Genomic DNA, 15,822 nt, shown 5'->3' with positions numbered 1-15,822 from the left:
CCTGTAATGTGAATGTATTCTGTAAAATTTAAATTAAAGATAATTTCTAATACTTTTTTTAATATCACCAAACCGCACTTTTATCCATAATGAAATAACAAAAAGTCTTAACTTAAAAAATGGATTTATTTTCTAAAAGAATTACATCTACTTCTTAGCTTTAGCTGTTCGCTCGGCTTTCCTTTCAGCAGCACGTTTTATTTGCTGTTTCGTGCTCAAGTTGTGCCTCTTCGAGAACCTCTGATTCTTTAAAAATTTGGAATCCATCTAAAATTACATTTCTTAAGCATTCAAATAGTAAATAATAATTATTGACTAGAAACAAACGTTTCTTTTGAAACAAGTCTTTAATTTGTGATATACATACCCCCAAAGTGGATTCATGTCGGAAACGTTTTGGCTTCTTGATTCCATTACGATGAGCCTTGCGATCTAAAAATTGATTCAAATTACAGGTTGCGCTTAATATTAACTTTTCATAGACTTACTCTGATTATGATTTGTATGATTCTTTGACTTTGCCATGGTTCAAAAGCAATCCTAAAATAAAAACAAAATATTAGGTTATGTTCACTAATAAAGGATCGCAATATTTCAAATTTAAAAAAAATATTTACTAATACTTGTATAATCCATATAAATTTGTTGTATTAAACTACCATTTAGGTATTTTATTACAAGATTATTATTGTAAATTTTAGATTTAAAACATACCTTTTACGTCAACCCAAAACAAGAAAAGAGAAAGAATAGGAACTTCTAATCTTTATGTTGGTCACATTTATTGTGATGTGGTTTCAAACCTTCAAAAGTGTATTCCAAATTCTGTGTTCTGTGATAAATATAGGTAAATAAAAAAAATTATACATACGTATAATTTTACGCAAAATTTACCTCCTGTTTAAAAGAATCTATTTTTTTTCTTTATCAACAAAGAAATTATATTTTTCAAATAAGAAATCAATGTCACCAAGTTTAAGAACAAGAAATGAAATAAAAAAATCACTAACTAAATCGGAATGCCAATACAAACATAATAAAAGCACTAAACAAAATGGAATGTAAATTTGATAAATCTGTTAATGTCAAGTGTCAAGGAGCATAATGTCCAAAACAGTATCAATTATTCCAAGTAATTTAAATTAGTGATAGTAACACTCGTTAAAGGTATAAACCGTATACTTGCACTCACACAGTGAACTCCTTATGTGCTTTATCAAAGAAGTAAATAGTCTTGAATGAGACTAAAATAATGAACATGAAGTGATTATGAAAAGCTGTTGTTTTTGTTATGGAATATCCCTTACAAGATTTTGACTGCGACAACGAAACAGAATTTTTACTTGGCCATTCTTCGAGTCATGGAAACGAAATGGATGTTCACACAGCTAGGACCAACCGCAACCCAAAAAGGCGTAGAAGCCTAGGAAGCGTTTTGTGCAGGTTAGCCGAATTTGTTATTATCAAAAAAATCGTGCATTGCTGGTTATTGTTACATATTGCACATAAAATCATGCTCATGTTTGAAGTAATTCATAACAGATTATTTAAAGATTTAATTATAATAAAATTTTATGACTCACTGCTTTATGATTTTATGTCTTTCTGTTTATAGTTTAAATAACTAGAATTTATGTTTATGGCATATTTCGTAATTTATATTTGAATATAATTATTTTTCCTGGTACTTTTGCCTCTAAAAATTATAAAGGTTGCCAACCGTAGGTGTTGTCATTTTTCTGTCATCTGTCAATGTCGCGAGATAAATGGTGAACGTAATTTTCTAATTAGTGGTTGTTTTACGGTCTACATATTTTTTCTAGTAATGTAGTTTTGTAAAGTGCACGATTTAGTAAAGTATATAACAGATAGAAAAGGATCGTCACTGTAAGATGATTGATAACATCGAATCTCAAAGTACCATCACAAAAACATCAAAGGAGGACATACCTTTAATAACAAAGGCTCACAGAGAATATTCATGGAGGTATTTCCTGGAATCATCGATAAAGATGATGCGTATTGTTTTAAACTGACTTATTCTATTTATTAATTATTATAGTTGTTGGTGTTCCATCTTTCGAAGATGTTGTGGCCCCAGGGAGCTGAGATCTCGAAATATACTGTTGGGAAAACCCACCCCCGGTCAATTTCCAGCAAACGCCGTGAGAAACCAGAAGTACAACATAATAACTTTCTTGCCTCTGGTTTTGTTCCAACAGTTTAAATTTTTCTTAAATCTTTATTTCCTCATAATGGCGATTAGTCAGTTTGTGCCCGATATTCGCATCGGGTACTTGTATACGTATTGGGGTCCTCTAGTAAGTAATTTATCGAAATGTAGGAATATGTAGGTGCATTATTTTTTATTTTTAGTGTTTTGTACTTCTGGTTACGATATCTAGAGAAGCAATAGACGACTTGAGAAGGCACAAAAGAGACCAGGAGGTTAATAACCAGAAATGCAAAAGGTTATTGAACGATAGAAACAAGCCGTTTGAAATTGTGGCTGCTCACAAATTGAAGGTAACGATTACCCGTTGAATAAGAATATTTCCTTAACACTTTTATCGTTTAATTTTTTTTTAGGTTGGTGATTTGATTATTGTCGATAAAGATGAACGAGTACCTGCCGATTTAGTATTACTGAGAACCTCGGAAAGTAGTGGAGCCGTGTTTGTTAGAACAGACCAGTTGGACGGCGAGACTGACTGGAAACTGAGACTGGCTGTGCCGGCGACACAAAAACTGTCGACGGACCATCAGCTGTTTGAAATTAGCGCCAGCATTTACGCCGAGAAGCCCCAGAAGGACATTCATTCTTTTATTGGGACATTTAGTCGGGTAAGAGTTAAAAATTTATTTATTTGTTTATTCATTTATTTGTTCATAAATTCAGTAATAAAACAGCCCCAAATTTAGGTTTATATTTTGATGTTGACCAAAAATATGTCCTTAAAACTGCTTCCTCACATACATCTGTTGACACAGTCAGTTAAAATAAATTTGACAGAAACATTAGCATTAAACCATTTTAATTAGCACAATTACTGCATCTATTCAGTTCATCAAGATTATCTTGTAATCTGGTGCAATCACTTGAAGATTTAACCTTCAAAAAAACAACTGAAGATCGTCCGTATGGTGTAAGTAATTGACATCGAAGCATTCGGTTAGGTCATTGTTGAAAATAACAAATGAGAGTGGCCCCAGAATTGACCCTTGTGGAACCACTGAAGATTGATGAAATTTATCTGATTTCCCTCGTCCATAACCTCAGTTTAGTTGGTTTTATAACTTTTTTTTCAGCGCTAAGGATATTTTTCTTGTGTTCTAGATGGACTCTCTAAATAACGACGAGAGCTTGGATTTGGAAAACACCCTTTGGACTAATTGCGTCATCGCCTCCGGGCAGGCTACCGGCGTCGTCATTTACACGGGTAACTGATTGGTCCGTTTCGGAATTCGCGTGATTGTGAATAAAACGTATTTTTGTAGGGCCCGAGACAAGGTCCGTGATGAATAATTCGGCGCCCAGATCGAAAGTAGGTCTGTTGGACATCGAGGTGAATACGATAACGAAACTGCTGTTCGCTGCCGTGATCGGTTTGGCCCTGTTGATGATGGCCTTGAAGGGGTTCAGCGGCCCTTGGTACCGTTACATGTTTAGGTTTATCCTGTTGTTCTCTTACATTATTCCAATTAGGTGAGTATAATTAAAAGCGAAGCTAGGAATTTTGTAGGAAATATATGCAACCTTCGATTTTTTTTTTTTAAAATCAGTTACAATCGGATTTTTTTTGTTAAAATTTGGTATACACTTTGAAAAAATAAAAATAAACGATGATTAATCTCCTCCGCTCAGCTTGAGGGTGAATTTGGACATGGGCAAGTCCTTCTACTCCTGGTCGATAGGAAAAGATCCCGCGATGAAGGGCACGACCGTGCGTTGCACGACCATCCCCGAGGAGCTCGGCAGGATCTCCTACCTGCTCTCCGACAAGACTGGCACGCTCACCCAGAATTCCATGGTACTGAAACGGCTGCATTTGGGGACCGTCAGTTACGCCGCCGACAGTTTCGACGAGGTAAACGGGAATCGAAATTTGTACACGGTTTAATTAATCGCGTCATTGAACTTTTAGGTGAGTTTGGTGCTGAAGAGTTGCTTCGTCGCTACGGAGAGCTCCAGCGCCGGCGCGGCGAAGTTCAAACGTTCGGAAAATACCAGGATTAGGGACGCCGTACAGGCGTTGGCGCTGTGCCACAACGTCACGCCGGTGTACGAGATTAATGAGAATTGTGATACAGGTAACGTAAAAAAATGTGGGTAGAGGGTTGTTGTTTTTTTTTTTTAAATCTTGAATATTAGATCGTTTTAAAATTACCAACAAAAAATTGTTATTTTCATTTTAATTTTTTTTTGGGTGGGCTTTTAAATTCAAAAATTGATAGGACACTTTTTTGTGGGAAAATGAAATATAAGGGAAATGCGGAAAAGCTGTAAATACTCTCGCTCCCACACTCGGCCGCGAAAACAGAGATACGGTATTATCAAAGACTTTCTTCGTGAGTCGCAAAGCGCCCTTCGGTCCTTCCTTTATCCAAACGTCATATTCTGGAAGCAATTCCTTAGTGTCTTCTAAAAAAAAATTCCTCTTTAAAATGAGTTCATGTCGTAAATTTAATTTTTTCGGTGCGAGAGAAATACCCAAAGCACATCCGATGTTTAGACAGAGAAGCAGACAAACGTCGCACTATAATTCATTTGGACTTGGGTATGGATAAAATTAAGTAGCGCCTCTTAGAAAAAAGATATAAAAAAACAAAAAATAGCATTTTAAAGCTAAGTGGAACAGATTAAGGGAAAAATAATCACATTTCACCAGCACCCGATTTACGCCCTCAAAATTTAGCCCCAAAATTATAATTTTGGAAAAAAATTTACATTTTTTGCTCTCGTTTGAAATTTTTTTTTTTTCAAATGGTACAAAACATTTTTTATAGGTTTTGAGATGAGTAATAAGAATCCGTTGTTTAAATTGAGCTTAAAAAATTTAGAACCCTTAAATTTACGAATATTTCAGTTTATGATGTTTTTTTTAGCTCTGATTTCTGCTCTTATGCATCGATTTGCTTGAAATTTTGACAGTAGGTGAGGAATAGCTCAAGAAACAAAATACACCCTATGCTGATATATATTTTTACCCTGGTGGTGATTTCTACCCCTTTGTAGGAGTTGAAAATAAATTTTGTCAAAATAATCCAGGGAATCGATAGTGCAACTATGTAATTTCAAGCAAAAAATGTTACATACAATTTTTTTGATAAACCAATACTTTTTGGGTTATTTGCGATTGAAAACTCAAATATTCAATTGAAAAATTGTGTTTTCAATCGCAAATAACTCAAAAAGTATTGGTTTATCAAAACAATTGTATGAAAAATTTTTTGCTTGAAATTAGTAGCTCTATCAATTCCCGGGATTATTTTGACAAAATTTATTTTCAACCCCTACAAACGGGTAGAAACCGACCCCAGGGTAAAAATATATATCAGCATTGGGTGTATTAAATACACTGTATTTTGTTTCTTGAGCTATTCCCCACTGTCAAAATTTCAAGCAACTGATGCATAAGAGCTGAAATCAGCTAAAAACAAAATTTGAGGGTTCTAAATTTTTTTAGCTCAATTTAAACAATGGATTCTTATTCCTCATCTCGAAAACTATAAAATAATGTTTTGTACCATTTGAAAAATTTTTTTTTTCAAACGAGAGCAAAAAAATGTAATTTTTTTCCAAAATTATAATTTTGGGGCTCAATTTTGAGGGTGTAAATGGGGTGCTGATGAAATGTGATTATTTTTCCCTTAATCTGTTCTACTTAAGCTTTAAAACGCTATTTCTTGTTTTTTTCTATCTTTTTTCTACGAGACGCTACTTAATTTTGTCCATACCTAAGTCCAAATGAATTATAGTGCGTCGGTGAAGACGTCAAAATAAATTTTGTCTTTTGAAGCATTTTTCTGGCTAATCGGACCACGGCAGGTCGTTATTTTGCCGTTAGGCACTAGTTCCGATTTTTCAAAGACGCTACTTTGGCGATAAAACGCGATTTGAACATTTTAAATTTTTCAAATAGCCCGTGCTGGCTCCACCCTGTGTTAGATCGCCGTAGCTCATTTTGGAAACTCGCGACTGCGAAGCCAAAGGTCCGGGGGTTCGAATCGCAGGCGGGTCGCATTTTTCTTTTTTTTTTTTTTGAAAAATGTTTTATATTTACTAACCCACAGAGAATGCACCGCGGAGCAGTGCTTGGACCGCGCACAGTGCGGCTCAAGGGCCAAAGGCCCGAGGAAAATGTCAAGTCCGTATCAGCGTACTTGCCTGCCTTTCTAGTTCTCATATTCTCTGTTTTTACCAAAATATCAAATTATTCACTCTTACGAAGAGTGCTTTGAAAGCAAAACATTCAACTATCACTGGAATAGAAATTTTGACAGTTTAGTAAAATTACAATTGACAGTTTCATAGTTTAGAAGGTTATAACTTGAAACAAAGCCAGGATATTCTTCGTATTAATTCATGAATATGTTTGAAGCTTATTTTGCTCCTCTTCGTGTGAAAATTGCATTTTTAACTGTCTAAACATTGATATTGTCAAACAAAATTTTACTGTGCTGTCAAAATTTTGTTTGAAGTGATAGAAGTGTTTTGTTTTCAAAGCACTCTTTGTAAAATTGAATAAATTGATATTTCGGCAATAACACAAAAGGAAACAATATCGTGTCACATATTGCCACAATCTCAAAAATTTGCATGCAATTTGGATAAAAAGTTGCTAAATATGAAAAAAAATAGTGAGTTGTTCTGTGGAAAAGGGATAGATTTAAAAAGATTTGTCTCTTTTTGTTCATTGTTCTCTGTTCTTTTTGAAAATAGACAAAATGTCAATATAAAATGATTGCAATGCAGTAAACCCTAAATAATTCAGTTATTAAATATTTAAAATCTTTGTATTTGTAGAAAACACTGCTTTTTTAGGAACGCTGCCTCTTAAAAACAATATTTTTTAACGTTATCCAACTTTTATAATGGAATTTCAGGTTCAATTACTTCGGAAACGGAGGCCGACCAGCACCTGCAGATGCCCGACAAAGCTGTGACTTACCAGGCCTCCAGTCCCGACGAGGTGGCCCTCGTCCAGTGGACTCAAGATGTCGGCTTGACGCTGAGCCGCAGGGATCTCTCCTCCATGCAGCTGAGAGGACCCGACGGGCGGCTTCTGAACTACGCCATCCTCCAGATATTCCCCTTCACCAGCGAGACTAAAAGGATGGGAATCATCATCAAGGTAGGAATCTTTTCCGTATGAGATCTTAACGTTACGTAAAATCGCCGACTTTCTAGGATCTGCACACGGGAGAGATCTTGTTTTATTTGAAAGGCGCCGACGTCGTTATGTCCGCCATCGTACAGTATACGGATTGGCTCGACGAAGAGGTCGGTAACATGGCCAGAGACGGTCTGAGGACCTTAGTCGTGGCGAAGAAAGTCCTCACCGAAGAGCAGTATTTGGACTTTGAGGTAACGACACGTTTCGCGGCAACGACTTATTTGTACGCTCGGAAAAATTTTTGTGTTCCCAGACTCGGTACAACGTCGCACGTTTATCGACGACGGACAGGGTTGCGAGGGTGGCGCAGGTCGTCGAGTCCCTGGAAAGAGAAATGGAGCTGCTGTGTATAACCGGCGTCGAGGATAAGTTGCAGGATAACGTAAGGGCGACTTTGGAGTTGCTGAGGAACGCCGGCATTAAGATTTGGATGTTGACCGGGGACAAACTCGAAACGGCTACGTGTATCGCCAAAAGTTCCAGATTGGTGTCCCGAGCACAAGGTATTTGAATTTAACTAATTATAAAACTCCGGTGTCAAATTAGTGGGCAGAAATTTTGCTGTTTCTTTTTCGAATAAAATAATTTCGTGTATTCTTTTCTTTGCGTTGGAATTGTAATGTGCTATTCATTTCGCATAGTGTTCCAATGGTATGTTCAAACCGCGCGCGCCTTTATGTTATATTGTTACAAGCACTCTTTTCTACCTTTGTTTAGCCGAGGTTGTCAGTGCTTGTCATAAGCATACAAGTGGGCAAGACGTGTTATTATTTCGACAGTTTAGACATCAAAAATGCAAAATAAACAATATGCGTCAGGGAAAACTATTTGCAAGAGCCATTTGTCCAAATTTTCTTCGATACGGTAATTACAAAACCGTCGGTTTGCTCGCAGGTCTTCATGTATTCAAGAAGGTCGTCACTCGCACAGACGCACACTTAGAGTTAAACGCGTACAGGAGGAAACAAGACTGCGCCCTGGTGATAAGCGGCGAGAGCCTGGAGGTGTGCCTGTCTTACTACCAGCAGGAGTTCATGGAACTCGCCACCGCCGCTCCGGCCGTGGTGTGCTGCCGCTGCTCCCCCACACAAAAGGCGCAAGTGGTACGTTGTAGTTTAGCTTTTATTTATGAAAAAATTTCGTGACTCTCGTTCGTAGGTACAATTGATCCAGAAACACACGGGAAAGAGAACGGCGGCCGTGGGCGACGGCGGCAACGACGTCAGCATGATCCAACAGGCCGACGCCGGGATCGGTATCGAGGGACGCGAAGGCAAGCAGGCCAGCTTGGCGGGGGATTTCAGCATTCCCCAATTCTCGCACCTGGCCAGGCTGTTGTTGGTGCACGGGAGGAAGTCTTACAAGAGATCGGCTTCGTTGGCGCAGTTCGTTATACATAGAGGTCTGATTATATCTACTATGCAGGCAGTGTTTAGCAGCGTCTTTTACCTCAGCTCTGTTGCATTGTATCAAGGGTTCCTCATGGTGGGATACGCGACTGTATACACGATGTTCCCGGTAAGTAACGGGGAAACTTGTTTGTAAATGGTTGGGTAGGGATGGTACCTCAAAATAATAGTATATCTCTCCAGTGATTGACGCTTGATGATTTTTGGGGTTTCTCATGAAGCCAGATAAAGAGTAGTTCAAATGTCCCTTATAGAGAAAATTTAAGACGAGGTTATAGATGGAGTTTTTGGTTTTTTTATTTGTGAAAGTTTGATTTTTGTGAAAAATCCAGTCGTATATCGATTTTTATATTTTTTTACATTTTTGATGTTTCAAATTTTTTTGTAATTCAACTGTTCAACTATAATAGTAGAATTACAAAAAAAATATATTTTCTTTTATACTGAAAAATAATTTTTTTCATGTTTTGGCGTTACATAAGAACCTGAAATGAAAGATGCCTTGTATGCCCTAAAAAAATCAAGACATTGAGCTGCAGTCGTTATTTATTTTCTCTAAAATATATCTTGGGACATTTGAACTACTTTTAGCCTATCGCCTCGGAGAATACGAAAAACCGAAAAAAATGTTTAAATTGCTTATCTGACCTTTTTTGCAGGTTTTTTATTTTTATGAAGAGTTTATGTGATATTTTTTTATAATTTGTGTGTTTTTCGATTATAATCTGAACATATTTTTTGATTTTCGACATTGTATATTATTTTTGTAATTCAACTATTTCTTGATACACTTAAGCTTGGCATCGTTGAAAATAAATAATTATACTGAGAAAAAATTTTTTTCATATTTTGACATTGCAAATAATGACAACCTAAAATGAAAAATGCCTTGTTTGTATATCTTTAAAAAATCAAGATATTAAGATGCGATTGTTGTTATCCATTTTCTCTAAAATCGTGGGACATTTGAACTACTTTTTGCCTATCGCCTCGGGGAATACGAAAAACTACCCCAAAAATGTTTAAATTGCTTACCTGACTATTTTGCAGGTTTTTTATTTTTATGAAGAGGTTTATGTGATTTTTTTTTATAACTTGTGTGTTTTTAAATTATAATCTGAACATATTTTTTGATTTTCGACGTATATTATTTTTCTAATTTAACCATTTCTTGATACACTTAAGCTTGCCATCGTTAAAAGAAAAAAATTGATAACAGTGATTTGTACTATAATACAGAAGAATTGGAAAAAAAATTATACTGAGAAAAAAAATGTTTCTTGTTTTGACATTACAAATAATGAACCTAAAATGAAAAATGCCTTATTTATATATCTTTAAAAAATCAAGATATTAAGATGCGATTGTTGTTATCCATTTTCTCTAAAATGTATCTTGGGACATTTGAACTACTTTTTGATAATCGCCTTGGGGAATACGAAAAACCTTCCCAAAAATGTTTAAATTGCTTACCTGACTATTTTGCAGGTTTTTAAATTTTTAGGAAGAGGTTTATGCTACATTTTTTTTTAACTTGTGCGTTTTTCAATCCAATTATTTCATGATACACTTAAGCGTACCGTGAATATTAAGCTGGAAAAAATGGATGGCAGAATGAATTGTATCATAAAAACTGTCAAATGACAGATAAACAATTTTGCATATTTGCATCATGGAAAAAAATTGTATAATTATTTTGTACAATATGATCATTTTAAAAGAAATTTTACATTGATTTTCAAAATATATAGGGTGTTCCAATTAAAAAATATAATCTTGAAAAAGATATTCAGTTATAGAAACAAATATATAACAATTGTTGTTTACAACAACAATAAATTATTTACTTGTTTTGTTTTTCAGGTTTTCAGCTTAGTATTAGACCAAGACGTCAGCCCTGAAATAGCCCTTACCTACCCCGAACTGTACAAGGAATTAGCCAAAGGGAGAAGTCTCTCCTTCAAAACTTTCTTCATGTGGGTACTGATATCTATATATCAAGGTAGGAACTCAAAAAAAATCATCATACACGGTATTTTTAAAACCGGTCTTTCTTTCAGGCGGCGTGATAATGTACGGGGCTCTTCTCCTATTTGAAGACGAATTTATACACATCGTAGCCATCAGCTTCACTTCCCTCATCTTGACCGAATTAATAATGGTAGCTTTGAACATTAGGACATGGCACTATCTCATGGTTTTAGCCGAGCTGTTCTCCTTAGGCCTTTACGGCTTGTCACTGATAGTTTTACACGACTATTTTGGTAAGTGTTCCACAAACCACTACGACAAACATTAAAGTCAAATTTAAAATATATACGCAATTTTTAACAGACAGGTAATTTTGGAAAGATCTGAAATGCTGAATCCAACATAAATCGGTTTGTTGAATTTAATTTTGAGTCTATTCACCTTTACGACTACCATATCTTTGTTGAAAACTGGGAACTTGGTTTCCTGATTAAATTTATTGCCTCATTCCGACCCTCCCATTGTGTCAACAGATTAATGTCCTTGCGTTTCATCCCATTCTCCATCGTTTTCCCAAAGACGGTGTTATTCATTAACTTGAAGAAATCCTCATGTTAGTCACCTGTTTTCCTAAATCCATATTTAAATTTATATATTTTTGTAGCCAATCCTATTGGTTGAATTTTAGAATTGTGTAACATAATTTTAATAATGTTTAATCCCCGCCTCATACACCATTACTTGTTTATTTGTTCCAAGTTAAATCTAAATTTCTACGATGACACTCTCAGTATGGATAATTTTATAACATATCCACTTGGAAATGAGGAATGATCATTCCGTTCTTTCCAGACGCCGAGTTCATTCGAACGAAGGACTTCTTCTGGAAGGTGCTTGTGATCACTCTGATATCCTGCTTGCCGCTCTACATCCTCAAGTTCCTGAGGAAGAAGTTCTCACCGCCCAGCTACAGCAAACTCTCTTAAACACTTCCCCGTGTGATACTGTCGACTGTTTTTTTTTCCTCCATGGTTTTCCCGACGGAGTTCCGACGCATTACGCCTCCGGGCCTCACGCAAGGAAACGGGCATGCGCTTGAAATCTTCTTAGGACGTACCTCAGTCAGTGTTTCTATCCCTAATAGAGAATATATTTTTCTGTGAACACGGTAAGTTACAAAAACACACATATCGGAGATATATATTTATTTTAGGCCGAAGATTTTTACAAAGAGCCGCAAAAAAAAATTATTTCTAACCCTTAAAAATGGATATTTTTTTCAAACCACATTCTTTTTAGTTTAAGTTTCTAGTTGGTCTATCACTTAACGAGGGGGTGTATAAACTTTTACTAAGTCAATAAAAAAAAAAGAATTAACTAGAATTAATGATTTTATTTATTATATGTATACATAGATGTTAGTATATTTTATTAATAACATTTCAATATTGTTGTTTCTTATACAGTTTATTATTTATTAGAAGTGTATGTACATTATAACAATATATGCTTACATAATTTTAATTTTGAATTACCGATCTTTTTTTTAAAAGAATCCTGGAAGAAAATACCCCCGTAGTGGAATACCAAATACATTTTTAATTTTTTTTATAAGCGAAAGTTCCAATAGCTCCGCTCGTAAATTGGAAAAATTATATTTCCGTGTTTATTGAGAAAAATTTCACGTATAAATAAAAAATATATAATTTAAAGATCTAAATGGAAAAATTCGGCTCGTAAATTTTAAGTTCTGCATTACTAGCCGGAAAAATGTCTTGTCAATAGGTAAAGTTAGGTTATGTGAGGTTAGATAATCGAATTGACATTTTTTTTCTAGTAACTCGGAACTTCCAACTTATAAGTCGAATTTTTCTCATTTAGAATTTGAAGTTACTTTTTTCGACTCGTAAATCGAAAGTTCTGAGTGAAAAAAACCCGACTTGTCATTTTGATAGGTTAGGATAGACTTGCTAGTCGGAATTACATTTATTCAGCTTGTACGCAATAAATAAGATATATTTAGAGGTTGTTCTATGCTTCTGTAAAAACGCGACGAAAAAGTTTAATTTTCGATCTCCGTCTTGCCTTTCGGCAAAAACCATCCATGGAGACACTTCGGCACAGGTCCGGGCGTTATAAACTCGGCCCTACCGATTTCCTTGAAGGTTTTTGCATCCAGAATTAGTAAACCAGCGTGGTTAGCATCTTCTCCACCCCATACCATCGCTGCTAGGATTATACCGTCATCTTCAAACTAAACAAAAAATCGAGAACAGTAGAAGCTAGAAAAATATGGAGTGATTTATGAAATATTGTAAAAATACTTACCTTTGAATTGGGACTTGCCACAAATATAGGTTCGCTTGGATAGCAGTTTTCCTCGCACCAAGTCTGTGCCGTTTTTGTTTGTGCGTCTATCTTTACTATCTAAGAATATAAAACATTACGAATGTTAAAAAATAAGAGGAAAATGACAAAGGTAAGAGGAAAAGTGTGAAAGAGAATGGTTACTTCCAAAACAATGAAACAATTTCTTGGGACACGTTGATTTTGTATTTTAAAACACTTTTTCATATGCTTCTGTTGACAGCAACTGGCATGAAAATCCAATTTCTTTTTGAACTGCATACATTTGTGTATAATAACTACCATTGATAAAAAAATTAATTTCTTTAACAGGGCTCTATAGCAAATAGACAACCAGCAATACGTTTTTATAGATTTTGTTACACAGCTTGTCTAAATATGAATTAATGCACAAATAACAGACTTTCCTCTATCCTAAGGCAGATTTTCTATAAAATGGAGTTAGTTTGAAACTCAAATTACTTTTTGTTTTAAAGAAATTTGTAATTTGCCGCTTTTGAACATTGTAAATTCCAAATTTCTTTACACCAGAAAGTAATTTGAGTTTCAAACTAACTCCATTTTATAGAAAATCTGCTTTAGAATGGGGGAAAGTCTGTTATTTGTGCATTAATTCATATTTAGACAAACTGTGTAATAAAATCGATAAAAATGTATTGCTGGTTGCCTATTTGCTATAGAGCCCTCTTAATGCTAGAAATTAATTATAGATGCCTAGAATAAGCAATAATTTAAATTTTATCACGAGATCAATCACATTGTGACATCATTTAGTGTGACCGAGAACACAACCTGCTTCTCAGAGTGGCGAGAAGTAACATAATCTAAAGAGGTGAGGTGTTTTCTTTATGTAAAATGTATGGAAACGACCTAAATCGTATAAATGATTTCATTAAAATTGTATCTGGCTATGTCACAAAAGAATCAAGTATGTTACAAAGACCCTTGAAACAAAATAGATTGTCCCTGTCCACGTCATTCACTTTCTCGATTATGGATCGCACTAAATGACGTCACGAATTAACGCGGCAACAAACACCTGTTTGAAACATTTAATATTTTTAAAAAAACCGGTCAGAAATTTAGGAAAAGGTGCTAGGAAATATAGAAAAAAAATGTTTTTCTATATTCAAATGGTCATTTATATGGTTAAGATTCCGCCAAACGTGAACCATGGGGACTTTCCGACCCTGTATATCTAAAGTGCAAAGGTAGCCCACAAATTCAAAATTACACCTTATACAATATTCAGTCAGACTTACAGTGCCTGGATTTGCCCTATCGACATCCGAACTTATCGCATAAAAGTATCTGTAAGGCTTTCCTAAAAAAACAAAAACAAATAATCATTCCGCAAAGTTACTCGAACATTAATTCTACCCAAAGAATTTTCGTAATTTATCCTGGGTGTCTCGCAGCCCAAATTGCATATCCTCTCCGGCACAACCAGTATATCCCCCGTGGGCAAATAGTACGCCTTGGCGCTGCAATTTTCCAAACTCACCAAATTCTTCCCGATATCCGCCTCCATAGGATCCGGCTTTAAGGGCAGTACGAATCTAGCCGGGCGCCCCCTGAACATTTTTGCATAGTCCGGATTTTGTTGCATACTCTGAAATACCATGACGAAATATCAAGTTTTCTAGAATCGAATGTATTACCTTCATAGAATCGATGTACATACATTCCAGCATTCCCGGGTCTCGATACACACAAATATCTATAACGATGTAGTTGTCCGTTTCGTACTGGTTGATTATATGCAAATAGAAGAAGGCCTTGGCGAAAAACTTGTACGACAAAATTCCAAGTGTCTTTGATACCACATTGAATTGGGTCTGCAAATCGATAACGAGACGATTCGAATAAACTTACCACCTCTGTACTTACATATTCGTCTTGGTACCACTTGAGGCACCCTATCAGCGGTTCGTTTTGCAACTTGGTTTTAAGGGCTGACGGTACGGATATACTTAGCGGTTGCTCCACGATTATAAAGTAATTTTCTGTCACGCCTAAAATTAATAGTTTTTGAATATGATAGAACGGTTGTTACTGTCTACCAAACCAAACGTGTGCATATACGATGGATGAAACGGCCATCTTGCCGGTACAGAAGCCACGATTCTAGCATTCTCGAACATAGTTTTTCCTCCACCTAAAATATATCGAACATAAGGCAATGAATTGCTAAGGTTTTCCCACGTACATTTTGATTTCTTTGGGAAACAAATTATAATGTGGTGTGGTCCAGTGGTGTACAACGATATACCTATGTTATAAACAGCACCTAAAATATACAGGGTGTTTTTAAATGAAGTAGCAAAAATGGTACCAGTGAATGTAGAGCCAAAAATAAGACGATTGAAGTAAAAATACCTTATATGAAAGTTGCAAGGGACTGAAATTCACATTTTAATTTTTTTCTTTAACATGAGGAATGCTAGAGACTCGAAACTTGGTACGAGCATCCTACTAATAAAGAGACAACTTTTCAATATTTGTTCGATCATTGGCGTATTTTATAAAGGAGTGAAACGGTCAACCCCATTGCAATATTTTATTAGAAATTTTTTATATGAAGCAAATTATTTATTTAAAAATATTTATTGGGAAGACTGATTTATTGCGCAACTTTTTTACCTCTTGTAATTTTTCGATAAAACCGATAGTTTTCT

At 35.4% G+C, this 15,822-nt stretch overlaps 3 protein-coding genes across 4 annotated transcripts in view; 1 reads left to right on the top strand and 2 right to left on the bottom strand.

The window, feature by feature from the left end:
- Positions 1–107: 107 nt before the first annotated feature.
- Positions 108–775, bottom strand: LOC108907907 (60S ribosomal protein L29). The gene is made up of 4 exons (XM_018711746.1): positions 715–775; positions 489–540; positions 368–432; positions 108–267 (listed from the first exon to the last, which is right to left on the bottom strand). The coding sequence occupies exons 2-4, from the start codon at positions 523–525 to the stop codon at positions 148–150; spliced, it is 222 nt and encodes a 73-aa protein (XP_018567262.1). The 5' UTR covers positions 526–540; positions 715–775; the 3' UTR covers positions 108–147.
- A 516-nt stretch (positions 776–1,291) lies between these two features.
- On the top strand, positions 1,292–12,205 carry LOC108908117 (probable phospholipid-transporting ATPase IIB). 2 transcript variants are annotated; one of them, XM_018712042.1, is made up of 16 exons: positions 1,292–1,443; positions 2,063–2,321; positions 2,377–2,526; positions 2,590–2,844; positions 3,338–3,440; positions 3,499–3,706; positions 3,866–4,088; positions 4,146–4,311; positions 7,108–7,355; positions 7,412–7,588; positions 7,651–7,900; positions 8,292–8,500; positions 8,556–8,915; positions 10,670–10,808; positions 10,867–11,070; positions 11,630–12,205. In XM_018712042.1, the coding sequence occupies exons 1-16, from the start codon at positions 1,292–1,294 to the stop codon at positions 11,761–11,763; spliced, it is 3,237 nt and encodes a 1,078-aa protein (XP_018567558.1). In that variant the 3' UTR covers positions 11,764–12,205. The 2 variants fall into 2 exon arrangements, with proteins under 2 accessions (XP_018567558.1, XP_018567566.1); XM_018712050.1 differs by lacking the exon at positions 1,292–1,443 and adding an exon at positions 1,754–1,987.
- Positions 12,206–12,839: 634 nt separating this feature from the next.
- LOC108907741 (carotenoid isomerooxygenase) overlaps positions 12,840–15,822 on the bottom strand; it is a 9,974-nt gene continuing 6,991 nt past the window's right edge. The window contains exons 6-13 of the mRNA XM_023454747.1: positions 15,354–15,434; positions 15,213–15,302; positions 15,035–15,159; positions 14,806–14,982; positions 14,525–14,756; positions 14,407–14,468; positions 13,106–13,204; positions 12,840–13,031 (exon numbers count right to left, since the gene is read on the bottom strand). Of these exons, the coding sequence (XP_023310515.1) occupies positions 12,840–13,031; positions 13,106–13,204; positions 14,407–14,468; positions 14,525–14,756; positions 14,806–14,982; positions 15,035–15,159; positions 15,213–15,302; positions 15,354–15,434 (1,058 nt within the window). The remainder of the gene's footprint in view (positions 13,032–13,105; positions 13,205–14,406; positions 14,469–14,524; positions 14,757–14,805; positions 14,983–15,034; positions 15,160–15,212; positions 15,303–15,353; positions 15,435–15,822) is intronic.

This window comes from Anoplophora glabripennis, unplaced genomic scaffold (genome assembly GCF_000390285.2).
Source record: "Anoplophora glabripennis isolate ALB-LARVAE unplaced genomic scaffold, Agla_2.0 scaffold11, whole genome shotgun sequence".
NCBI lineage: Eukaryota > Metazoa > Arthropoda > Insecta > Coleoptera > Cerambycidae > Anoplophora > Anoplophora glabripennis.
The sequence above is the reverse complement of the archived record's forward strand: the minus strand, read 5'-3'. Positions and strand labels throughout refer to the sequence as shown.

Coding starts and splice junctions, on each gene's coding strand:
- LOC108908117 (XM_018712042.1), top strand. CDS start 1,292: ATGGAATATCCCTTACAAGATTTTGACTGCGACAACGAAACAGAATTT. Junction 2,527..2,589: donor TGGCTGCTCACAAATTGAAG/GTAACGATTACC, acceptor ATTTTTTTTTAG/GTTGGTGATTTGATTATTGT. Junction 11,071..11,629: donor AGTTTTACACGACTATTTTG/GTAAGTGTTCCA, acceptor CGTTCTTTCCAG/ACGCCGAGTTCATTCGAACG.
- LOC108907907 (XM_018711746.1), bottom strand. CDS start 525: ATGGCAAAGTCAAAGAATCATACAAATCATAATCAGA. Junction 433..488: donor TCATACAAATCATAATCAGA/GTAAGTCTATGA, acceptor ATCAATTTTTAG/ATCGCAAGGCTCATCGTAAT. Junction 268..367: donor GACATGAATCCACTTTGGGG/GTATGTATATCA, acceptor ATGTAATTTTAG/ATGGATTCCAAATTTTTAAA.